Raw genomic sequence first — 26,875 nt, forward strand, 5'->3', positions numbered from 1 at the left:
GGAAGTGTGTTGGTAGGAACTATTTTGCTTAACCCTATAAGCCCTAAGTCAAGGGCACTTTCCTGTCCCTGTGGGCACTGGGGATATGGGAAAGAAGCAGTGCACTGTCTGCAAGACAAGCGCTCCTTGGAAGTGTCAGCAGTGCAGTGTAGGCCTTTGCCTACAGCTTGAAAGGAGCTGCTTTTCGGAGTTCCACCAGGGGCCAAAAACTACAGGGTAAAAGTTCACATACTTCTTGTTGTTCAGTTTTTTATAGTTTACAGTTCAAATTAAACATTCCAGATATTTTATTCATGTACATTCTGAGTGCCTTATTCAGGTAAAACTTGTAAACCCCCCCCCCCCCCCCCCCCCCCCCCCCCATTAATCCCTTATTACACACTTATAGCGAACTGTAAAGCAAAACAACGACCAGATGTTGAAAGAAGAAGCAGTCTGAAAAAAGGAACACAAGCGCATACTCAAAGTGGATTTTATGACACTTTTACAACTAAAACAACACAAAGGGAGCCTGTTTACCATTACAGAGTTTAAAGGGTTAAACTTTTTTTTTTTTTACACTAATAATGTAAAAAAGACAAAGAAATATACTTGAAATAACAACATCCTGAGAGGCTGCTATCTTAATAGCAACATAACGCTGCAGAAAAAGCAGAAAAGGACAAAGCCAAATCCCACTGAACAGATTCCTCTTTCAATTAACAAATGTCAAAAGCCAGCATCGTCATGTGCAGGAAAACAGAATCCGAGCGTACAGAGATGTTCTCTCTCCCTCTCTCTCTCCCTTCCTCCCTCCCTCCTTCTGTTCTTTGTGCTGTGTTGATATGACTACATGAAATGGGTGAGATGAAAAGGTGGCATGGCTGCCTGGAAACCTTTGCTATTGTGATAAAAGACAAGGCCCAAAATGGTAGGAAGCAGGACCTTGAGTAAAATAGCTTGGATTCAGCCCCTTAATGAGAGTGCAGGAGCCAAATAAGCAATGGTAGCCAGGTCTAATTTGTTTTAGGTGTGCTCAGAATAGATAAGGACAAATCTGTGGCCTTCACCCCCTCCCACCAACCTTTGCCTCCCTGGAGATAACACTGAGTGCTTCCAGTCAATCTCCATGGGCAAAGGAAAGGAGGGAATGAAAAAAGAGAAAGCAGCGAAAGAAAAGCCTGAGGGACATACAGCCTTTAGATCTGCAGATCTCTAACTTACTGGATTTATTCAAGCTTTAAAACTGCAGATTAATTTGGTCGCAGAGGTCTGGGGGGGGGTGAAAAAAAAGAAGGGAAAAATGAGACCGTACGCTGCTGCGCATCTCAACCTAAAGGGCAACAGTAAGCTCCTGTCAAGACAATGGGATTTTGCCATCTGAACCACAACGCAGACCGCTTAATTATACACATCTTTCCTGCAAGCTACCCTCAGCTACTTAAGAGCACAGGCCCCCTTAGTCATTGTCATGCCCTTTTTCCCCAAGATTGGTTGTGCCATGTGGTTTTTCTGTCAGCTTCCATTTGCAGTGAGTAGCTGTCCTCCTTAGGTCTTCGCTGTGCACAGAAAGGCACTACTGCACAGGACTATTAAAGAATTCATCACCGCTGCCACTGTCACCAATTAAGGCCAAAGCGTAATTGGAGGCGTCCGGACGATGCCCTTACATTATGTGGTCTGTCGCCTCCTCTGCCCCTGCTTGATTTAACATCCCTAGTTCAGCGGTAAAAGAGAAGTCATTGTCATTGTCTTTATTATAGTGAGAGGAGAGCGAGAGAGAGACAGGGAGACAGGGATGGGGGTAAAAAAGCAGCTCAGCAGAGGGTGGACAGCGTGAAAGAGCAGGTGCGGGAGGACGTTAATGTGTGGCACTTTAAATTTTAAACAGATGAGAATACATTATTGATGATGACTCTGGCTGAGAAGTTAAAAGGTATCTCGTCATTACTGAGAGCGGGTACGAAACAGTGTGAGAGAAAAGTCTTCAGTAATTGCATCAGGGGACTTCAGTGAGCGCACAGCAACAACGTGTTATTATGATGCTGAGTTCTTGACTTTTTTTTTTTTTCTTTTGCATAATGCCCTAATTCAGTGGGTGAAATGAATGATCAGACATGCTATTCCTCAGTTCCAGTGAGCTCTTACCCAATACCTCTAACCAACTCCTTTGTGGGTAAATCAGACATGTATTAGGTAGCTGTATTATTACATTGTCCTTACAACAAGAGTGAACTACACAGGAAAATGATCAGTTGTGGCCTCGGAACAGGAGTTCTAACTCAGTGGCTACCTGCTGAGAAAAAAGATCACTACATTTAAACATTTTAATCATTTACCTCTAGTCTTACACTGGTTTCTTCATTTTATTTCATTCATTATACATTTCAGTAGTAGTGTGGTTCTGGTCAGTGCTGCTTTTTTTTTTTTTTTTTACTAACTTTGGCCTTTTTGAAATTTAAATCCGGGTTAAGCACCTTGAAATATTTTAAAGTCAAAGCTGGGAATTTAAGCAAAAGAGCTTCCTAAGAGCATCTGTGCAGACAAAATAAAGACCTAATATTTCTGTAGAAGGTCTTTGCATAAAGACAGAGTAGTCTAAACCAATCCTCTGACTTTGTTTTCCTCTGCTGGTATGAGCATGAGGCTGAAAGAGCACCAGCACTGGCAAGTTGAAAAGTTGATTTAGTTCACTGTCCACTGTTCGACTGATCACAGATGCAATCATGTCAACAGCTGCGTATAAAATCTCCAGATTTTTCAGAAAGGGGCATATTGCTGTATAAGTGTGCAATTTAGTGTGGTGCTGACTGATCAAATGTGCTGCTAAAAGTTCTGTGTGTGAAAAAGTTTAAATAAAAGAAGCAGTGGTATGCATAACTGTATGCATAACAGTGAATGTACAGGGAAGTACAATACATGTATTGGTTACACAGTTTACATGGCTAGATTAAGCTGTAAGTGTACAATGCATTATTCGCAGATTAGTTGTTTAAAAGCGGGAATTCTTAAGACTGCGGTATCAGTATTGGTATCAGGTATTAAAAAGGCATTCTAAAACCATCCGGGTTTAGGCATATTTTTGAGATACAGGTTAATTGTGTTTTGGCTGAAACCCAGTTAGCATAGTCAGACACAACATGCAGATAACTAGCCTTGAAGCATAAAGGCTCTCTTTGAGTTACATTTACTCCTCATAGAATGTAGACAGCTAAGTTAAAAATAAGCGGGTAACTTGTTCAGTAATATGTGTCCGAGATGGTATCGCAGACACCACCATGCAACTGATTTGTGTATGAGAAGTGTGCTGTAAAAAAAGGAGCGTTAAAGTTTGTGTAGTTCGCCCATTTCCACAAAGCTCCAGCAATCCAGGAATATTCAAGAATTTTGTGTTAGAATTTGAATGAAAATGTATTATAGAGGAAAACTGAATTCATTTTTTATAAAGCTCAAACTTCAGTCAGGGTTTATAAACTTACCTTGTATGCATCCCTGTATCCTGTAGCTTTCACTAAACATCAGCTACGACAAAGGATTTTAATATAAAGAGACAATAAAAGACAAGGAAGCCGCTGACTCTCCACGTGTTTTGGAAGATTTGAGTTTCCTAAAAAATGTGAATCTGCTCTGTTCACATCTTAAACCTTTAACCATGTAATTTGTTCTATGTGATCAGTTCATCATCTCTCTGAATATGCTGCGCTGTCATTCTAAATACACTGTTGCATCATCTCTTTATGATATCGTAGACCAGCTATTCCCAGAGTCAGGATTGCTGCGACCCACTTAAAAACTGGAAAATCCCATCAGGCTTTCCCAAACTTAAATCTTCACTTTAATCAAAATACGAGAGAAAGTGATGTATTTCATTGAAAATTTTATTCAAAAAACATAAACAACACAGGCCATTAGTTATAAATTGCTAATGCTGCCCAGTCATGTGTAAAGGGCTAATGCCAACCCACTTCCCACTGGGACACAAACTTCAATACAAGAGCAGTAAATTTAGGACAGAGTAATGAGTAATACCACAAAATAACCACTTCCTATTCCCATTTTTAATTCACTGTTTATATAAACAAGTAAATTTATATAAATATGTAACTTTACATATTTGTCGGTAATTTCAAACTGAATTTCTGTTATTACTGCGGCCCCCGTGCAGTACCTTCGCAGCCCACCAAGGGGCCCCACTTTGGTAACCACTGTCATAGACAATTTAAATACACAAGCAGTTAACCGCAATACCCCGGTACAAAAAAATAAAAACCACCATGGAGGAAAAAACTCCTCAGTAGCCTGACCCCAGATTTAAATACCTTTGTCCTTTCTTCTATCCAGCATGGTTAACATACGGTAACTCAAACCTCCTGACATTTCACCTGCTTGCTTATTTTGCAAAATCTCTTCTCATCTGGCCTAGTGGTGAATCTCGATACAGCGGAAGTACTACTACTAGGGATGTCACCAGAGCTGATACTAATTGATACTTATCTTTCAATACCAAAATTCTGAATTGCGATGCTGCAATTCTTCCAAAACTGACAAGGGGCAGCATACGCCTACAAGATTTCAGATCTATCCTTACATGCAGAAGAAGAAGGATGTTCATAAGCACAGAAAAACTTCACTACATATGGAAGATGGCAGGTAGTCCAGCTCCTGACTCAAGAAGAAAAACGGCAAGAGTCGGGTATGGAAGTACTTTGCGTTGTTATCCTGAAATATATGTTACTATTTTGTTTGAGAAAGCTGGCATTGCTGTTGTGAAATCAGCTGTGTCCCATAGGCTAAAATGTTTGCAATGGCTAATGTTATTTAAATGCTAATGTAATGTAACTAAACTTATACCATTCACAGTGTAAAATGTGGACGTAGCTTCCAGGCACTTCCACAATGAAGCCATTGTGGAAGTGCCTTAAACCTGTATTCTATCTGAAGACCAGCAGATAACAGTCATATAGAAGTCTATGGGTAAAGGGCTTTCTGACTTGACCTCTGTAAACATTTTCCTGCTGAGTTTATGGGGTTAGTCACTTGTTTTGGCGTAAATGCTCATCTCAAGGCTTTAAAACGGGATTTAAGAAACCAGTGTGTGACATCACAGTAGCCACATCCATCTTTTATCCTTTCTGTGGTTATACCTCATGGTTAGCAGGTTACTTGGCAGCCTTCCTAACATTTCAGTCTGTGTCCTGTCAACCAACTATAATGGGGTGGCTGTAGCTCAGAAGGTAGAGCAGGTCACCTACTGATCGGAAGGTTGGCGGTTTGATTTCTGGCTGCTCTGGGCTGCATGCCAAAGTATCCTTGGGCAAGATACTGAACCCCAAATTCAGTATCTTGCGTTGGAGTATGAATGTATGTGAATGTCATATTGGGTATCAAGAATTGTGCAGTTCTTCTGGTATTGGTATCAACTACACAGTTTCTGGTATCATAAGATCTCTAGCTACTGTTACCTTTCCTTTCTCTATTTAGTCTGTTATTTATAACTATGGCAGCATGGTGGAGCAGTGATTAGCACTGTTGCAAAAAAGGTCCTGGGTTTGAATCCACCATCTGGCTGGGGCTTTTCTGTGGAGTCTTCATGTTCTTCCTGTGTCTGTGTGGGTTCTCTCCGGGCACACCAGCTTCCTCCCACAGTCCAAAGACATGCAGTTAGTGGGGTTAGGTTAATTTGTTAATAAGGTTAATTTGGTGATTCTAAATTGGCCATAGGTGTGAGTGGTTGTGTCTGTGTCAGCCCTACAACAGACTGGCGATCTGTCCGGGGTGTACCCTGCCTCCCATCCTAATGGTAGGCTCCAACCCCCCCACCCCCATCTCCCCCGCTGCCCTGAATTGGATAAGCGGAAGAAAATGGATGGATTTATAACTATGTTATTTGATTCATCTTCTGCCCCCCCCAAGAATTTATTTTCCCTTCATTTTTAATCAGTGTGATAACATAACAGATACTTAAAACTTGTTTAACATAAATAACCCATGAACAACAATCCGTTCTGTTCTGCTTTTGGTGAAAGTGGTTATAGAGAATGGAACACCACGCACAGTTTATGTTCTCGAGCTATCACGAAACAAACAGTAAGTAAACATCATGAAAATAACGTTAATTTGATCTTTTTTCCCCTCTGTGTGCAAAAATTAGTGACGTAAACAAACCTTAAACAGCATCCAAAAATATGAAGTGTTTAATTGTCAGTGGGATTTTTGAGATGCATCCACATTTTTGGCTTACAAATTTTGACTTTTATGATTTCTCCTCTACTGAAAACTGAAATTTCAGAATGTCCAAGATCTACAAGTATATATGGACAAAAGCAAAAGTTCCTTACATTTGTAAAGCTAAATAATATGGATCCAGTATGTAAAAAAAAGCAATGCAGCTGGGCAGACGCACTAAAGGGTTTATGCGTATAAGTTAAAAGGCAGCAAATGACAGATGGCCTTGTGCCATTCATCCGAGAAAAACTGACGTGAAAGTGAATTTGTGAGTGACAACTTGTGATGGGAGAAATCGGTCAATGTGGTTTAAGCATCTCAGTTTCTGCAAGTCAAATCCGCGCATGCTGCCACCTCCTCTATTGTGCCTCTGCTCTCAGATTATGAATATTTCATGCCGAGCATCTGACACCGTGCCCAGAAAGATATTTCAAGTTTTTTTTCCCTGTCAGAAACCCTGGGGTTAGAGAGTGTCACAGAGGTGTGAAGTCAGTCTGTGGTCCCCAGGCAAAGGATAGGATTTATGATGCACTCGCTGATGACATCAGGTGGATTTTTTTTTTTTTTTACTGCTGAGCCCCTTTGTCCTCCATGACTGATAAACCATTGAGCTGTTCACGGTTTGTGTCACTCCTTAAAAGATCTGTCTGTGGCGTTGTGTTGAGTAGAGAAATGATTTCAATCTGCTCAGAGTGCAAGCTGTGTTTTGACAAACTGTGACCAGTTTCACCGTCTGATCAGTGTGGAGCTGGAATGACTAAGCAGGTGGGAGTGTGCCTGGATTAGCCCTATCTTATATGCTTCCTCTAGCATATTACCTGCCCACTAATGATATCTCCCTTGTTTTTTATCCTTGTCAAGATTCACAAATCCAGTTTAACTAAAGCTTACTTATGTAATTCCTCATTCTAGGTTGCTTCAGATGGAATGTTAATCATTTGACTCTAACTAGATGACTTTAATCCTTGGAAGGGAGGTTTTTCTCTACATGCAGGGACCATCAGACTTTTATTGTATGTGTGTCTCAGCTAAATTCAATTAAACCAAATTAAGTCTTGTTACACATGCAGCCTCGCTTTTTTCCCCAGCAGTAATATATAAATGCAGCAGTGCAGTGGTTTCCAACCTTTGTGACGTGTGACTTCTTAATTTGGAATTATGCGAGCCCACGCAGAGAATCCTGTGATGGGTACGGCTCAACTCCCAAATCTCAAGCATGCATTGTGCAAACCTTTGCATTAAGGATATGGATTGGTTCGTTCAGCTCCGATGAAGAGGAATGGTTGAAACAAAATGGAAATGGCCTGCATGCAGTAATGTAGAAGGCACAACCACAGAAATGCAACCCCTTTGCGTGCATTTAGTCGTACGTGGCGAGCTGAAGCATGTTTTCTGCTTTCTAGCTTTTTCACAAGCAATAACATTAATGTAGCATTTTGCTTCTGCCACTGTTCTCTGGACCTTAGGGTATCACAAAGTCAGAAGAGTCACTGGTTTCAGAAATATTTTTCATCACTCTTCAGTTCTCCTTTTGATTTTTTTTTTGTAGTAGTAGTAGGCCTCTGTGCATGCTATGGTCACCATTTGAAAATATTTAAACTTTTTTTTTTCATTTACTTTTGCATGGAAGAGGCTTGAATCAAAGCTGTTTCAAAAGCTCTGTTGTTGTCACAGTTCTTTAATCTGAAAAAATGTTCAAACACACATTTTTTGTTTGTCTGAATAGTTCTAATGCAACTGTTCATCTTTTGTGCAGATCACTTCAAACTAAACTAATGTCAACTGTGTGTCACCTCAAATTTCCATTGACAAAGGAAAAGGAACTTTTACTTATACAAAAAGGGGCGCTTTTGGTATTCAATTTAGTTCCTTTGATCACCTCTTGTTGGGGTTTGGACACATTTTAAAATAACAGTAACTTTTCATGTTTTTCATTTTTTTGATGCTGTATTACCTACATTCGCTCAGTGCCAACACCTTGCTTAAAAAATGTGTAAAAAGTGAGTGTAAAGGCATAAGCAGCACATTATAAGTAAAAGCAACAAATTTTACTTATGAAAACTGGCTATTAAAAAAAACCTGATTTACTGAAGTAATATTTATTTTGCACACTGAATTTGATGAACAGATTGATTTGACTCCCAGTTACCTGAGTAAAATTAAAGATTCATCTTCAGCTGTCTGTATTTTCTAATCCTAACCTAAATATTATGTTGATTTGCTGTAAATATGCAGAGCTCTGCGTATGGACCTTCTAAGTTTAAGGGCTCCCACACAGATGCTGTGAAATCTGCTCAAAACAAGAAGGCCTGCTCCTACTTTGCATTTCAATTTAACATTTCAGAGAACTGGCAGCATGTTGCCTCGCTTAGCCCTCGCTTCGTTACACCCACATGGCTTCTCGTCGTGCTAGCTGACGTCTTTCGCTGTTCAAAGGGCTGCAACTTGGCTGAGAAATTGGGGATTTCCATACCAGATCCCTCAGGTATCCGCACACTCAAAACGCGTGTCCTGTTCATCTTCTCCTCCTCCCCCGCTCCCATCCTTCAGCGCCTGCCCTTCTCGCTTCTCACACTGCCCTGATTTCCTGTCTTGGAGCTCAATTGACCTCGCCGCTGCATCTCTTTGTTTTGTTTTCCTGGAATCTCAGCAGCACCTTAAAGCGTGTTCGCTATCTCATACATAGGGGTTTGCTCACAGACAGGAGTTAGCGTTGTTGGAGCCCTGTATAAAATTGCTTCACATGGACAAGGGTACTTAGGTAAAGCTAATTGAAATGGAAGCCAGCACTATTATACATAGTTGCGGGAAGGTGATCCTGGCTACGGATGCAGCCTCTGACCCAAGGGTGAGGCCTCATTTTCTTTCTCAGAAGGCTGGCTCGGCCTCCGTCTGTGTGGGCATGGATTTTTCATGCATGATGAAGGCGAAAGGCACAGCATCTGAGAAACGTTTCAGCCGCGTAAAGTTGCTCCCTTTTTGCCCTTGATATTCCTCACACAGCATGAGAGCATTGTGTGAGATTTTATTCTGTGATGTCGTGTAAGAGGTTTTAACTATGGAACAGGCACTACTGGACAAAGTGAGAATACCAAAATTACATTTTTGACTTTAAACCTATTCCCACCTGGCTTTTTTTGAGCTTCCTGGGACTCCTATATTATTTAAAATATTACCACCAAATTTTCAGGGAAATGTGTATACCCAATAATAAATTACTACATTTACTTTGGTATTGTTATAATGAAAAAATGATTTCATTACAATGTCATCAATTAGGGTTTTATTGGTTGAAATTGTCATAACGCAATATTCCCTTAACAATCAAAGGTATACAAGAAAACTTAAATAGAATGCATGTCTGATCAAGTGTCAATGTCTTTTTTATGCACGTAATATTTTTTTAGTATTTTTAGGAATATCTTTGCTTTTATGCTTGCTGTCTTTTTATCTTATCTTTCGATCAATATATACAGTACCAGTCAAAAGTTTGGACACATGTTTTGACTGGTACTGTATGTTTTAGTTTGTGCCCTAATATACAAGGTAATAATGGAGTTTGAGGGACAATGTACCTGAACCAAACATGTGATCTGCCATCTTGAATTCTGACCTTCATAATTCTGTGTAGGCACCAAATTAGCATAATTCTTTTTAATCAGTTACTTTAATTATTAAAGGTTGTATAAAATTACATAAAATATTGTCATAAAGAAGTAATTAAACAAGAAAACTTGGAAACTAGCTTTGCAAACTGATTTTATAAAACATGCCTGTCAAAAAGCCGTTACCATGGGAACATCAAAAGTGGTGAACTTGACTCGTTGTGGTAGAACTGTTGCCAGATACATTTTAGGAAAAGTCACCAAGTTTGGTGGTTCTAGCTTAAGCCTTTCAGGCATTATACGGCACCGGCCTCAAAAGGGGAACTATTGGGAACTAATAGCTGTTCTTCGAAGATCCCTCCCAACACCACCAACATGAAACTGCTCTCAAATTACTGTACATGGTTGTGTTTACACTGGACTTAATTTTGATAAAAAATTTTGTTGAGACCACACAACACTTTCACGACTGTAGTCTTCTTTGGCTCTGCATGTTTTGCCTGTTTGTACAGCAGCATTTAATCTCAGCACATCTCACACAATGTATTGGTCTGGCGCTTGGTAGTTACTAGAATTCTTTTTCAATTCTTATTGTTTAATGGTCGTCATCAAATAGTTAATTACCACCACCTTCAGGTGGTAGGAGCGTTCCACCAGGCACCAGTAAAAACGAGGGCAGGTATACACTCACCAGACACTTTGTTATGTACACCCTGCTAGCACCGGGGTGAACCCGGTACTCAGAACTATGTTAATTCTTTGTGACACTGATTCAACAAGGTGCTGGAAACATTCCCTAGAGATTTTGGTCCATGATGGCATCACACAGATTTGACAGCTACACATCCATGATGCAAATCTCCTGTTCCACCACATCCCGAGGGTGCTCTATAGGATTGAGATCTGGTGACTGTGGAGGTCATGTGAGTGAACAGGGAATTCACTGTTAAAGAAAACCGTTTGAGACGATTTGTGGCACAGCGCATTATTCTGCTGGAAGCAGGCATCAAAAGTTGGGTACACTGTGGCCGTAAAAGCTCCAGATTCAGACCCTGTCATGCAAAGGTAGCAACAGGACTGACAGGTGTGGTCCTCTGCTGCTGTAGCCCATCTGCTTTAAGATTCAATGTGTCATGTGTTCACAGATGCTCTTCTGCATACCCCGGCTGTAATGAGTGGTTATCTGAGTTGCCATTGCCTTCAGCTAGAAGCAGTCTGACCATTCTCCTCTGACTTCTTGTCTCAACAAGGCATTTTCACCATAGAAAACTGTCACTCACTGGATATTTTCTCTTGTTTGGACCATTCTCTGTCTCTGTAAACCCTAGAGATGGTTGTGTGGGAAAATCCCAGTAGAGTAGTAGTAGTAGTAGATCAGTAGATCAGCAGTTTCTGAAATTTTCAGACCAGCCCATCTAGTACCAACAACCATACCACGTTTCTTCATCATTCTGATACTTGGTTTGACCTTCAGCAGGTCGTCTTGACCATGTCTACATCCCTGAATGTGATGAGTTTCTGCCAAGTGATTGGCTGATTAGAAATTTGTGTTAATGAACACTTGAAGAGGTGTACCTAATGATATGTGAGTGTATATACTAGTATATATGTATATATTGCTCAAAAAAATTAAAGAACACTTCAGTCACACTTCAGATCAAGTTGAAAATTACCAACATACACTGTGTAATGTGTTGAGAACAAAATGACGTAAAAACATCATCAAACCTTTGAGGTGTGGGTTTAAAATCAAAGCAAAAATCAAAGTTAAAAATTTTTAGCGTGATCCTTTAATTTTTTTGAACATTAAAAAAATGTTTTGAATAAAATATGAACTCTTTTTTTTAAAGAAAATAAAGACCATTTGAATATTTTAAAACGATACCAATCCCCAGTTGTTGACAGTGAAGATTGAAGTTTTTGTACTGCTTCTCATACGGTTTTAGCGATACAACATGTCTACTCAGAAGGTGTAGCATGAGAAGCATGTGAGCAGAGCAGAAGCACATCCAGAGACCCTGTCAGGGCTCGAGAAAGACTGACGTTTCGGTAAATATTGAAATTCAACACTTCCCATCTGTTGTTTTGTCGCTGATTGGCGGGAGGACGTTTTTAAAGGGAAAACAGGTGAAATGAGTTGAACATTTGTGATTGTGTTTTTAAAAAATTTGTACTGGCACTGAACAGTAAACACATACAGTGAATTTAAACATATCCTTTCTATCCACAATTAAAACCCTATGATCCACTCTGCTTATATTATCTATGAATACGAGTACATTAAAAAAATGTATGTTCATTATTGATGGTACGCAATGCCATTAAACTCTTAACTGCCCATTTTAAAAGAAGGCAAAGTAAATTCAATACATTCTTATATAAACTGTGTTTAAGAATGTACATTTCACATCCTTCATTCACACATGTTAACCGTGCTTGAGATATCTTTTGGAGAGTTCCTGTTTCTGTACCCAAAGGTGACTAACAGCTCAAGATTTAAAGGGTGAATTCACATTGAATCATATAAAACAGAGTTGTTGGGGTTTTTTTCCCGCTTCACTTCTATCTCTGGTTTGCAACTTTGAAGTATCCTGCACTTCCAGTCGAGCCCCCATTAGTGACGTCATTGACTCAGCAGGTGTTTTGCCGTTGGCAGCTGATTGAAAACATCTGCCGTGACATCACTGACTGGGGAGTTTTCAGAGGAGAGCAGCAGACTCAAGTTCAGCAACTCCCTCCGTATATGATTCGGTGCGGATTTACCTTTTTGACTGTAGGTGTTTTTCATTTTCATCAAAAATACTGACTTGCTCATAAAGAGACATATTGCTGCACCGCCTCGGGAATACCGGGCCTGTTCCATTTCACTGTCCACTCAATGGCTCCTTTGCAGTTTGATAAAAGAAAAGAGTTTTTCTGTTATTTCCTGAAGCCACTGAGGCTTGGCCCGTCTCTCTGAAAATCCACTCCTATGGAGGGCTCGTAAAATATACATCCTACAGGAATACTGCACTGTAATTACATTCCCCCATTAGCATACGGAGGTTTGGAGTCACACTGCACTCAGCCTCCAGCAGCACTTTGCCATATGGTCCGTCTGTGCTTCTCAGCCGATATTTGGCAAGACTCGCGCAGAAGGTCAAATATCAAGTCAGAGGACTGTGCCAGAATTGCATCTATGCTAATTGCGCTCTTTCTCTTTCTGTGCTTCCTCATCCATCTCATGCTCCTCTGCTCCGCTCCCTCTCTTTCATCCCTCTCTTCCTCTCCCACTGAAGTAAGTAATCTGCTTTAGGATGTTTCTGAGATGGAGATGGATTTGGTTTTCCTTCGCTGCCCCTCAGCCTAATCTCCCCCCTGTGACCACCCTGCCTCTCGCATGCACAGCTCTTAAGCACACCATCATACAGCCCCCTCCCTGCCCCAGTCCATACACGCCTAGTCAGCAAAAAACTCCCAAATTCCTCATTACTCACAAACATCCGCAATACACTTAGCTTGATTTGCTCGAATGGATGCCTAGTGCAAGGCTGGACCTGGAATTAAAAGATTGTAGCTGCATTTCAGTGTTGGAGTGCTCTCACAGTTCTGGTGTACTTGGGTTCTTTGTCTGTGTAGGGGTGGTTATCTGAATACATATGCTGTTCGTGTGTGTGTGGGGGGGAAGGACTACTTAATTTGCTTCTATCTCTGGCTCTGAGCCCTCCGTGTATAACCAAATAAACTAATAATCTGTAATGGCTGTGACCAGAAAAAAATTTTGGTAAGCAGTGGTGACAGTATACCAAAAAATTCACTGTTAACCTTTTCTACTGTTGGAGCATCAATATACATGTCCCAGCTCAGGGGCTAATTTGCAGCTGTACGGTCCCAACATAATCCTAAACATATAAACAAAATTCATAAAAAAAACATTAGGCACAGTAAAACTGAAATGACATCCTAAACAAAACATACTGTCACAGACATAAAGTCATTTCCTAACCTGCATGAAAACATGAGCTCAATAATAAGCCCATGGTTGTGTAGATTTTTAACCATATTGTATGTTTGACTTGACTGACTGATTAAACAACAAATCTACAAAGCACAGATTGGTGCATGATTTATTAACATTATTCATATTATTTCATTACAGTCCTGACTTCTCTACTTTCTGCCACTGACACTAAATATATGAAATTCTATGCAATATTTGTGGTTTAAAGTAGTGCCTGAGCATAGTCCGCTTGTGTTACGGTGTTGTGATGCGGCACTGGGGCCAGCGGTGTGTGGATGCCTAGATGAGTGGTCTGTCCATGATAGCGGCCTTGGAGAAGTAGTTTTTATAAGCAGCACTGGGTGGCTAGAATATTGGCTACAAGCCCCAAGATGAGATTTCAGCCCCCACCTACCTAACAGCGGTAACGGTGCAGGTGATGGATTGCTATACCTTCCAGGTTTGAGCTTGGCAACGCCCCAATATTTCTCCAGAATAAAGTGACAGGCAATATATAACACATCAGTTAAGGCTGACTGCATTCCTGAAACCCCACCGACACCACCACCACCATCACCCAGCCTGGAGATGGTCCTGAGTGTTTTGGATGGATCTCAAAGTCGTCCTTCCCTGACACAGACTTTTTCTGGTTTTAGCCCACCTCACCACTGAGGTTAAAATAATCAAAGCAGATTGTCATTTTATTTTGAAAGGATTATACACTCAACTTTTCTGATTGTAGTTTTGAGGTGCTGGATGTATTTGGGGCTTGCAAGGGTGCAAGGTGTTTGTGGGTATAAGGAAGATGAATTTCACATCCACACTATATAAAGACTGTATTCAGTTATACATCTGAATGCATATAAAGGTCAGTGTGCCAATAAATAAAGCAGCAAACAGAAGAGTTTGTATATTTGGGCATCTTTTGTTTGCAGCCTGTTAGAGCTGCATTCAGACGATTGTGATCATAAAGCACGGCCTGGTTCCTGACCTGTATCTTAATAAATAATGGGTATTGTCAGGGTAACGTATGGGCCATGTGTTATAATGAGCATTTGAAAACACATCAGCACACTCCCACAACCTGCCCAGTGCTACTGTCTCTCCCTGAAATTCCTTCTGTCTTTCTGTCTCTCTCCCCTTCTGCTATCCATTCTATCTCTTCTCTGATTTTTCTCTTGCTGCCTTTTTTTTTTTTCTTTGCTCTATCATCTGTAGAGTACAAGCAGATTCTCAAGATTTCCTAGAAAGGAAAAGTGAGGGCGGGAAGGCAAGTTTGTAGCTGGGAAAAAAAAAAAATCCACCCGTAATTATGGTGAATTAAAAGTTTTATGATGTTGCGCATGCCCGTGTGTGTGTGTGAGCCTTGAGTGTGTGTTTGGGAAGGGGGGGTCTGTGACAAGGCTGGCTGGGAGCATAGAGCTGAGGGTTAGTGCCAGACATGTCTCAAGAGAAACCGGGGCACATTTGCAATCACCCCGAGTTCAAAAGGGTAATTTATTCACAGTCTGTGGTTAAAGTAGGGCTGCTCAGAATGCCAGTGGAATAGTGCTTGGAAGCAGAGTAGTAAAGACACATTATTTTAATTTTTTCTCTCCTCTCTTCTCCTCTTTCTTTCTTTCTTTGTTTCTTCCCTTCTCTCTCGCTCCCTCTCTCCCCTCCTCTTTGCTTTTTCCCTCATCGTCCTCTTCATCTCCTGTTGTTGTTTCTGCGAGCCCTGTGTGGCGTCTTTTAACACACGCCGGCGAGCATATTTCACTTTTACACTCATCCGCATTGACGTCTGGGCGCTGATTGAATTTTGAGGCGCTGTGGCGTCTGCCATTATCATCCTCATCGTCTTGAGTGGTTTATCTCTGGCCCCAGCTCAGTGTGACGCCAAGGCTGCAGGGGAGAGGAGGAGCAGCGCAGGGGTGGGCTCGGGGTTGAGGAGTATTCGTGCGTTTCCATTATTTGTGTAGAAAAAGATAGATTTTTAAGATTCTGGATGGAGATTTGTGTTGCTTTTGCACGCATGTGGTTCTGCAGAGGTCAGAGTTTGGTTTAGTCCAACTGGTTTGATTTCTACCACCTTGTTTTAATCAGCTGACGATATGGCTGCAACATATACTGCACCTGCCAGGTTCAGTTAAAATCACAGGCCGCCCTGAGACCTTACACTGCCCCACCAGAATCAGCAGAGAATTATTCCACCACACGTCAGTTTTACTGTGTTGTTATCACCCAAAGCCACCAGCAGACAGTTAGAATACCCTGCCTGCTGTGCTGGTGTGGTGGGGTTAATTTGAGGTCTGGAGAAATGTCTCTCTCCTCCTTCAGCCAGTTCAATACTCTGTTGTGTGCATTCATTGCCGGAGCGGGAAATTGTCTTTCCCTCAGTCTGTCGTTGTAGCCAGGTTGTTATGTATGCTCTGCTGCAGAGGCAGCAGCGCTGATGCGAGCTGAGCTGCTGCCACAGCGTCTTGATTTGAGGTGAAACCTTGGCGTTGCTCTCTTGTCCCTGGTGTAACACTATCAGCTCTTACCTTCTCCTCACCCCGTCTTTATCACCCTCTCTTTCTCTTGTCTCTGTATTCTTGTGTCTTTTCTCCCTCACTCTTCCTGTCAGTTGATTTTGAAGGCACATGCAGGCGGGGGAGCAGACAACACAGAGCTGTACTAATTGAGCCTTCTTTGTGCCTGGTCACTGCAGTGTGCCGAGGCAGGGAGGCCTGGGAGTGAATCCAAGCAGCACTCAAGAGCCCAACTGGATCGATAACGTGGGAACTTAACAAAACAGAGACATGCCGAGTGCCCAGATCAGGGTCATTATTGTCTCTGGTGAGCCGCACTTCCACCAGGGACTAATCAATGTGAGAATATGGATCAAGATAAACATTCTCACTTCCCCGGTCTCCCCTCGTTTCTTCAGCTCCAAGAACATCACAATGTAGGCAGAGAGAAAAAGAATAGGGTTTGCATATGAAAGTCTTCCTGTGGATGCACCTTTTTCAGTGGAGATGTGTTCACAGCATTGTAAAGGTCTGTCAATACTCTGAAGGAAATGTTCATATTGTCTAGTTAGTTTGTAAGAATCTGTGTTTTGTGAGCGATGATTAAAACCCAAAAGCTTGGTAAACTTTTTTGGGGAGGTTTCTTTCACTTTTTGACCCAGAGTCTGGTGGTACCCACACCTTACATTATCAGTGAGATATACTTAACCTTAAATTTATTATAATATTTTGGCTGTGCAATCTTTATGTGGTTGTCCAGTTGAAAAGTTTGTTGCCTAATGAATTAATTGTGGCAGAAAAACTGTACACATGCTGTTGTGTGTGCGTGGTATTCCGCACTGTTTGATTGTCTTCCCACTACAATTTGTTGTGCATTTTCCTCTATTAGTTTTTCCACTTTTAGCGTCCTCGCTTTGCACCACTTGGTATCTGCAGTGCTCCCCATATCATTAAGGTAGCGGCCCGTGGCTGTGGCTAATATTGAAATAATAACATTAATGTGGGATCTAAGCAGCAAACATTATCAACTAGCCTGTTAGTCATATCGTTAATAGATGGTTTTAATTTAAAAGGATAACACAAACATTTGTATCTAGAAAGTGTTGTGTTTCTCTTAAAGTCTACACAGAAACAGCAGTAGCCTGTTTCACCAACTCTATTTGATCAGCAATGAAAACATAATGCCTGAAGCGCAGCACTACCTCAGACAACCTAAAAATATTATTTTTGTTTGTCTGCACTACCTAAGAGAATCTTAAAATATTTGTCTTATATATCTTACAGTATTTATATATTTTTGCATTACATCAGACAACTTAAAAATAGTTTGTCATCAGCGTTAATTTCAAAAAAATTACACCTTTAAATTTTTTCTGTCTTTTTTTCCTCCATCAGAAATTATATCAAGAATTTTCATGGGTATCAGTTAATCTGAAATTCTAGTATCGAGACAGCCCCATTTACCAGCTGCCTTTACCTCACCTGCTACCAGGTTGGTTTTTTGTTTTGTTTTGGTTTTTTTGTAGTTTTGGTAAGCGGACTGGCATTTATGTAGCGTTTTGACAGCCTTATTACCCACACAGATTTTACACTGCAAGCCACAAAAAAAGTTACTTTTGTTTTGCTTCTCCCCTCCTTGTGTCTGTGTCTTAAACTGAACTTTAAAGCGCAGCAGAAACCTTTAGTGCTACGCGATCTTACCAAGAAAGCTGGAAAAAAGGACTAATTACTTTAAAGTGGTTATTTTGCATGTCTATTTGGATTTTTTTCAAGACAGGAAATGGTTGAGAAAAGCAATCATTTAAATTCTACCTCGAATGTTAAACCTATACTCACATTACACAGCATCCCAATGTACTTTAAATAAACACTATACTGATTTTCCACTATGCTTTCTGGGGGCTCAGGTGACTTTAATGTTCAGCGTAAATATGATTAAAACTGACCTGTTACTTTGGTTCCTGTCCCTTTTATTTTTCTCTAAAAATACATTTTAATGCAGAAATCACATATAAAACATGTATTTTTATAAACAGCAAAACTGATTTCAAAAATGAAAAAGCACAATTAATGTATTACAGTGACACAATAATCAGCTCATGGCAATTAGGTAAAAAAAAAAACAAACAGATGTGTGAACACGTCTTGACCCTTAAAAACATGATCGCATTTCATTTTCTCCATGTTTGAATTGGTGATGATGGTATCCTGCTGCTCTGGGTTCCACCATTATGCACTCAGAAGGATAATAGTAATTGCTTAATGTGGTGTGAAAAAATGGTAAATGGCTGCTACAGACAAGGAATGCATGCATCTAAATCAGGAGGGATCATGAGTCAGTACCTGCGCAGCTGACTCTGTTTAGGAGATCACAGGAAGGATATCCTAAAATGCAGGAAAAGTCACATCTATTGCATTATATTTAACACGTGAATATTTGTGATAAGTCTACAAATACTGTAAATGGGAGCCCAGAGATGATAGGAATGATTTCTTGTGTTGCACTGGAGGTAATCAATTAGTTTCCACCCCAGCCAATCGAGGCGTTTGTCTATCACCCAACGTCAGTTCTGTTAGAGGTTTCTTATTATTAAAAGTTTGCTGCCAATGCCGCAGGGTGTCGGCTCAGAGGAAAAGTGTTGGCTCTGCCTGACTTTGTGTCTAAAATGGCTTGTGCTTTTATTTGGCACTATGTAAATAAATTTTCATTTAATAATCTAGGACACTCATCTGTTTATGGCATGTTTATTCTAATTGCTATATATATGTTTTCCATTATAAAGTATTTCTGTGGTCTAAGTGAATTTTGTTATGTAAAGCTAAACTTGTCATAGCAGAAGACATTAAAGTACTTACAAGGTAAGACAGTTACAGTGTCAGTGCTGTCATCAGAAGAATTACTCAAAAAGTTGTGCTTAGTATTTCCTTATGAGTGTCAGTCAGTGGCCAAAGTTGCATTTGTTTGAATACATGATTCCCTACAAACTTTTACTGAGGCAAGTTTTATCCTAAACATACTGCTCAAAAAAAATTAAAGGAACACTTTAAATCAGAGGTCCCCAACCCCCGGGCCGTGGACCGGTACCGGGCCGTGGGACATTTGGTACCGGGCCGCACATAAAGAATAAATAACTTAAATTATTTCCGTTTTACTTATTATCTGCGCCTAAACTATATTTAATTTTGAAAAATAGGCGGATTCGCTCCGTTACTTCCCTCCATGACTTCCTCTTGACGTGTCAAGACGTTTCTGCTCACATGATACGTCACCGCTAAAATTAAACCCAGAAGCTTCAGGCCTGTCTAACGAAATCGGTTGGTTGACCTACATAACGCTTCTTTAAATTTTTGAGTGCTCAACAAGAGTAGAAAAGCGCTATGTAAGAACTAGTCCATTTACCATTTTTATTTATCAACACCGGGAATAGCAGTGAGGTAGACCCAGCCATCAAACTGACTCTCCAGCGCTTGACACCGCGGCTCTGCAGCCACGCTCCATGTGAAATCAGCTGAACCCAGTCAAACCAGAAGCCAGCAAAAATGAGTATCAGAGAAACAAGCTCAGGGGGCTTACACTGATTCAGTGTTATGGTGAGTTGTATTTTTCATGCGCTTTATACAGTAAAAATCACCTAAGTCGAAGTCGCACAAATCGGGTTTTCGCTCTAGTTGGATGGCATCTGCAGGTCCTGATTTTTCCTAACATTAATTCCAATAAAATCATCACATAAATCCGTCGGATATTCACCTACCTCGGATGAAAAATCTGGTCCCATTGTAATAAATTTCCAGTTAAATGTGATCGCATAAACTGGATGAGTTTAGCGCTAAAACCCTCCTCAGCTCCTGTCCGCCCACTTCCATGCATCGGCCCGTTCGTGCACAACTACACACACTAACAACGCCTGGAAATTGTTTTAGTGTTTATATCAGTTCATTTCACCGGGGACAATCGTGGCAAGTGTAAGGTACAAACTTGCACTTACGAGTAAAATTTCAGATTATAAAATTTGCAGAAGCAAATTCATAGATGAAGCAGAAGCCATTGCAGCGAAATTCGATAATAGACCCCAAACTGGGCCATTTGAATCCGACTGAGGTGATTTCTACTGTATTTGTTTTTGCGGTGTATCTTATTTTGAAGGCATGTTTTACCATGGCTCTAACAGCTGACCAGGGAGCGCTGTGGGCAGAGAGCCTGTTATTCATGTTGAGGCGGGATGTTACGAGGACGCTGCTGATAGAGTTGCATACGAATACAAAGTGGATTCCCGTTTTTTATTATTATACGTAGAAAATATCACACTTGGTTATGGTCGTATCATTTATTTTGACGTATTTATTCGCCACACTTTAAAAGCCGGTCCGTGGAAATATTTTCTAACACTAAACCGGTCCGCGGCTCAAAAAAGGTTGGGGACCACTGCTTTAAATGATATAGACGAGTTGCAACCTGGTGGCATCGTATGGACCAAAACATAATGTCCCAGCAGTGTTCCATTGGATTTAGGTCAGGAGAGCATGGGGGCCAGTCAATGGTATCAATTCCTTCATCCTCCAGGAACTGCCTGCATACTCTCGCCACATGAAGCCGGGCATTGTCATGCGCCAGGATGAACCCAGGACCCACTGCCCCAGCGTAGGGTCTGACAGTGGGTCCAAGGATTTCATCTCATTACCTAATGGCAGTCAAGGTGCCGTTGCCTAACCTGTAGAGGTGTATGCATAAGATGAGGAGGGAAGAAATATCAGTGGCCTCCACCCGTAAAACCATTCCTGTTTTGGGGGTTGTCTCATTGTTGCCCCTCTAGTGCACTTGTTAATTTCACTAACACCAAATCAGCTGAAACTGATTACCAACCCCCTCAGCTACTTAACCAGATCAATATCACAGAAGTTTAATTGACTTGCTGCTATACTCTGAATAAAAAGTGTTCCTTTAATTTTTTGATCAGTTTACCCCCCACCCCCCCCGTTTTTTTTTTTTTTGGGGGTAAAATGGGAACTTTGAATGGGCTCTGTGCTGGTACATCATGCTCTGTTTTCAAACAGTTCCAGATGAAACATAAAGAAAATCTCAGCAATATCATTTGGTGTAAATCACAACTGTAAAAAAGAGTAATATTTTTGGTTTCTTGAAAGTGGAAAAGTGTCACAGCTACAGTTCTTGCTGACATGCGTTGTATAATACATGAAAAAGGATGTCAAAATATCAGAAATGCAGTACTTGGCACCAGTACCAGTAGAAGTACATGATACTCTATACCCAGTTCATACAAAACAAAATTAAAATTCCATGCACATGAGCATAAACTTTTTAATTAAAAGGTTACTTTAAAATACTGCAATGGTGGTGGGAAGGCAGTTTATTTAAAATGTTATATTTTGTTAACAGGACACTGACTGAAAAGTTAGGATGGTTTCCCAGTAGCCTGCTAATGTTACTGCGAGGTTTTATCTGATGTTACTATAAGTATTTAAATAGCCATTGCTAACATTTTAGCCTACAGAAGATAGCTAGTTACACAGTGGTAGTGCCAGCAGTCTCAAACAAAATGCCAACGTGTATTTCAGGAAAAAGGAAGAACTATGAAAATTCAGATGCTGTTAATATGAACTTAAACTTACTCAACTTGAATTAGTTGAACAAATCTGGCTGACCGTCTTTTAGGTGCTTCGCTAAATTGGAAGTATTTCCTCCCTTTGTTTGAAAAGTATGATAGTATAATTTGTATACTTATTATATAATATACAGTATATTTTTTGAATCAATTATCACAGCTTGGTCACTCACTATCAAACACAAAGTACTTTCATACTCAACTCTGCCTTTCTTAGCAGTGAGTCAATCATGGCAGCTGCGCAAGTTGCCATCTTCCTCGTGCTGTCTTTCTTGTGCTCGTGATCTTCTTCAGCATAAGGACAGACTACAACACTTGTAGCTGTATGCTGCCCCCTTCAGTTCTGGAAGAACTGCCACCTGAAAACACACGCTGCCTACAGTACCTACGGTGCTAAAGAAAAACAAGTGCAATCGCAGTCTCAGAATTTTGGTATCAAAAGGTACCATAAGTGTCAGTTCTGGTGGCATCCCTGCATATAAGGGTGCTGATATCTGATATTTAAGAAGACTAGTATTGTTTTAGCTCCACTGTTACACATTGTGTTGAACAGCACCCTCTACACAGTTGAATGATGTCTTTTTTTCATTTGTTTATTCTGATATCAGACAAATTGTCAATTCATTGCACCTGCTCTGAAGTGTGATAGTACTGGGATTTAATTTTCCCTAAAAAAAAAAAAAAAGCCAGCATGCGCACCTAAATCTAATAAAACATTTAAGTCAATAATCCATTGCAATATCAGTGTACTGTCTTTGGTTTTAGTTTAAAAAGTTGAGCAAAGTAAAAACTGTTCTGCTTGTTAGTCCAGTTGTTATTGCCTCTGTGATGCAAGAAACAAACTAGTTTAGTCTATTTAAAATTTCCATTTTGCAATGCACAGCTTGACAGATGACAGCAGCATTAATCCTGCCCACTGCATTGACTGCCTAAATGTTACTCCTCCTGCAGCACTTATCGGGCAAATTCATTGTTTATCAAGAAACTGCTGTTTTGTGTCATGTTGCCAGACAATTAGTAATTACAAATGCTTGGAATTCTTTTGGGTAATGCAATTTAAATAAGAGTTAAATAAACTACTATCAATGCTCATTGTACACGTTAGCGTTTGCATGTGGTCAATAACCTGTATAAGCTTGAGAGTAGGTGCCTGTCTGGTGCTAACGCCCTCATCAGCATGCCTTTAAGGAGCTGCCAATGACACTTGGTATTAAAATGTCAAATTGCTCTCCACTCAGACTAAAGTGATTTTAGTTGTGATTATGCACCATTTCCCCCGTCAACAGGAAAAAAAAATCAAAAAATGTGCTAATTGGTCATGGGGATTGGTTGGAGACTCCAGTATTTTATGTCTCTGACTTCCAAATGAGTTTCGGAAAGAAGAGGCTGTCACTCTGGTATAGAGGTTTCGGGGAGAAGAAGGAGGGGTGGGTGCTGGCGCAGGCTCAAATTGAAATGATGCACTGTTCCCCCCTCACTGCGGCTAGAGCTCACAGTAATTAAATGCCTCATTGTTGCTTCTTGGGAATTTGTATTGAATATTTCATACAGCGTAATGATTATTTGGGTGTGGGTGGGACGTGGATGTAATCACCTTGGCTGGCTCTTTGATGAAATACTTGATTTGGTGGTTGTGTTTTATGGCCATTTTAAGTGCCCTTCTGGGTTTTTACTTTACTTAATGTCCATGCTGTTTCTAACTGCTTTTACCCCCCATCTGTAATTTTTCAAAATGAAAATTTCCAAAAGGAAATAAACAACATGCCAATGACATAACCTTAAACCCTGCAAAATAAATGTGTCCTTCACATTTTGTCTCCCACAGAGGACGCCGGTCAACAATGGCGAAGCTTTTCGGTGGTTCTTTTAGAAAGAGAGCCGCGGACACCCCAATCCAACAGTAGGAGGGCAGGTGGGACTCTTGACTCTCTGCCAGGAGCACTTCATGGGTTCACAGAACCCATCACGCCCAACACATTTGGAGAGGATGAAAGAAGAAAAAGGGGACAGACAAAAAGATAAATGATAACATAATGGTGTTGTTTTAACTCTGTAATTTCCTTTTCTGTGTAATTATTGTACCTTTTGACAGTATCATAATGTATATTTTTGGTGTCTATGAATGTGTTTTCAGTGTTGTGGCTGTAGGTTTACAGCCAATCCTGTGTAAAGGACTCAAACAGACAATCATACAATCACCCTGAATCCGTCAAACAGGAAGAGGCCACAAGGAATGACGATACACAAACCCAACACACTTCACCCTGGAGCAATAATCTTTTTTTTTTTTTAACTTTTCTTCAACCTTTTATTTCTGTTGACTTATTTTTATGAACCTGAGTCATATTCAGGTCTTGTCTTCTATTTAATCTGTAAAGCACACGCTCATCTTTAGACCGTTGCTGGCAGTGTGATATGTTTGAGAGGGACAAAGGGAACGATGGCAGCAGTGCTCCTGTGATGGGTTTGTTGATGTGCTTCCTGGTCTGAGTGGACTTACAGCAGAACAGCTACACTTCTTTAAGCTCTAATTGGGCATCATTTGATTGTGGCTGCACCAGATGTTTGAGTCAGACTGCTGTCTGGGGGGTCATATTCTCAAAGAAAATACATTTTCTACAGAACTACATACAGGTCATTGTACCCATTTTTTCCCCCTTTCAGTTTGGATCACTAAAGGTTGTAACTGTCAAAAAGGTAGAAAGTAATGCCAGTAAAGAATTGTAGGTCATGTTAAAAACATTAAAATTTTGAATTAATTACAGACCACTACACATATTTAACATGCCAGATGTTGTTCTGGAGCAAAGGGATACAATAAACTTTTCTCCTTCAGCGTAAACAGCAGTCCCTCCTGCAAAATAACGTTAATACATTCCAAAAACAAAATTATTCAATAAGTTACTCATTGTCTTAAACCCTGTTGTTGCATGTGTAAATGTGTTTTGGTTTTAAAGATTACTAAGAATTTGTATATTGTTGTTGTGATGCTTTTATGTGTTAAAATAAAAAAAAAAAATGACTTCAGTAAAAGAGATCTTGGTGGAACCGTTTATGTGGAGAAACCAAGGGCAGGGGAAAAAAATTAATTCACCAATATATATATATAAAGGAAAAAAAAATCAGTAATCAGTTTTGATCACCTGTTAACTATTATCTTTCTTCCCTGTTTTTAAAGCCTCAACAGAAATAAGAACCTGGAGGAGATGGGAGAAATATAACAGCATTGGTTGCCTCCCCAGTCACGTATTCCCTAGAATACTAAAATGTTGCATGAAGAAGAGTGGTTCCCAGAGGCAGCAGACTTTAAAGGACTAGTGAAATCCCATGTGGTTTGTCATGCTGGAATGCACTGGGGGGGGGGCACAGGGGTGGAGGGATGCAGGGATGCAGGGAAGTAGAAGAAGGGAGGATGGTGGGTGGGGTTGGGAGGAGGTGAAGCGAGACAGGCTCCTGAGATAACTTGAGCGACTGAGTGATTGCCTGGTCTTTTAGTTTCAGGGGTAGGTAGGGGGGCGGGAATAGGGATGCTGTGTGGAGGGGGGAAGCAGCAGGAGGCAAAGGGAGGACATAGGTGCATTTGGACGATAGCTGAGATGGGGGAGGAGGGGTGTCAGCGCTGAGGAGAACGAGCAGAAAGGGAGGAAATCATCCGGGACTGACTTCTCCCCTGACTGAGCACGCTTGCCATCACCCAAATTGAGCTGCTGACTGTTTAGGGATGGCCGGGAAGATGGCTTGAAGTGCTCTGCAGCAGCAGTGTTGGCGGCAATGTGGTGTCTGAGGCGCCCTCATCCCCTCGCCTCCCTCGTTGGTCATCAGAGGTTGATAATATGCATCAGGAGTGCGCTGGCTCGCTCACTCTCTGGACGGTGAGATTAAATAACATCAGAGACAGTTCTCTCTAATCCTTCCTCCCCCCGCTTCCTACTCTGCTCTGGAACTGGGATTTAAAGTCTTCAGGCCCCAGTGGTAATGTTCAGCTTTCTGCTTTGACAGGGAGAGGCAGAGACTGAGAAAGTAGCAGAAGGATGTTAGCAAGTTAGCAGGGTGGTGGGAATATGTGACAAGTTAACCCGTTCTCATTCACGGGGCTTCAGATACTACCGTTTTGCCAGAGCCGCTGATATCCAAGAGACAGAAGGTGTCCTTTGGTGTCAGTGCTCTCTCTCTTGGCATTGATGAGACTGGTCTCAGTCTTAACTCGTCACATATAGACTCCAGTTAAAGACTCCTTGGGGTCACATTTAAACACAGTGGATGCCTTTAAAAATCATTGTTCAACATGCAAAGTTCATCTTAAAGGAACTCAATTTAACACAATCCAGTTTCAAAGCATACAGAGTGGCTTTGGTGCCTCAGGGTCACCAAACTGATCAAACTGCAAGTGAAACAAAAGAAGAAGAAAAAATTATTGAGCAAAAACAATGCAAAACACAAAAATATTTTTGGATAGGAAGCTATAGCTTAATCAAATGTCTCTCGCTAATGAGCAAGTTATTTCTTGTCAGTTAAATACAATCTGTTCAAAAACAGTAACAAAAAGAGGTATAAGAGCATTCTCCTCCCCTGTAAGATTTAAAAAAAATGTTATTTTTATGTCACTGTTTACAATAAATAAACTGCATGTACAGTGTGTTAGTAAGCTTTAAAGGCTGTGCAGTCTAAACAACTCCCAGAGTAATGGACAGATGTGAGTGGTGTCGTCCTGTTAATACAGATTATTCTGTTATTTGTGAAAGATGTTTTTTCACTTAAAACATAAAAAGTGAAGTTTACTTTTTCTGTATGTTTTGCCTTCACACTGTTGGAGAATTACTGATTCAGAAATTCTCGAGATTCCCTTTAAATTAGACTTTCAGTTAATATTCAGCATTAAGATACACTGTAAAAAAAAAATTTCCATATGTTTTAACCACCCGGTGAATTTTTCCACTTACTATTTACGCAAACAACTGTTAAAAAATTACCAGT

General features: G+C 40.6%; 1 protein-coding gene across 2 annotated transcripts in view; it reads left to right on the plus strand.

The window, feature by feature from the left end:
- cxxc4 (CXXC finger 4) overlaps positions 1–24,829 on the plus strand; it is a 32,127-nt gene extending 7,298 nt beyond the window's left edge. For both annotated transcript variants that reach the window (XM_030739270.1, XM_030739262.1), the window contains exon 3: positions 23,727–24,829. In XM_030739270.1, coding sequence (XP_030595130.1) covers positions 23,727–23,771 — 45 coding nt within the window. In that variant the 3' untranslated portion in view covers positions 23,772–24,829. The remainder of the gene's footprint in view (positions 1–23,726) is intronic.
- The last annotated feature ends 2,046 nt before the right edge of the window (positions 24,830–26,875 follow it).

Source organism: Archocentrus centrarchus, chromosome 1, assembly GCF_007364275.1.
Source record: "Archocentrus centrarchus isolate MPI-CPG fArcCen1 chromosome 1, fArcCen1, whole genome shotgun sequence".
Taxonomy (NCBI): Eukaryota; Metazoa; Chordata; class Actinopteri; order Cichliformes; family Cichlidae; genus Archocentrus; species Archocentrus centrarchus.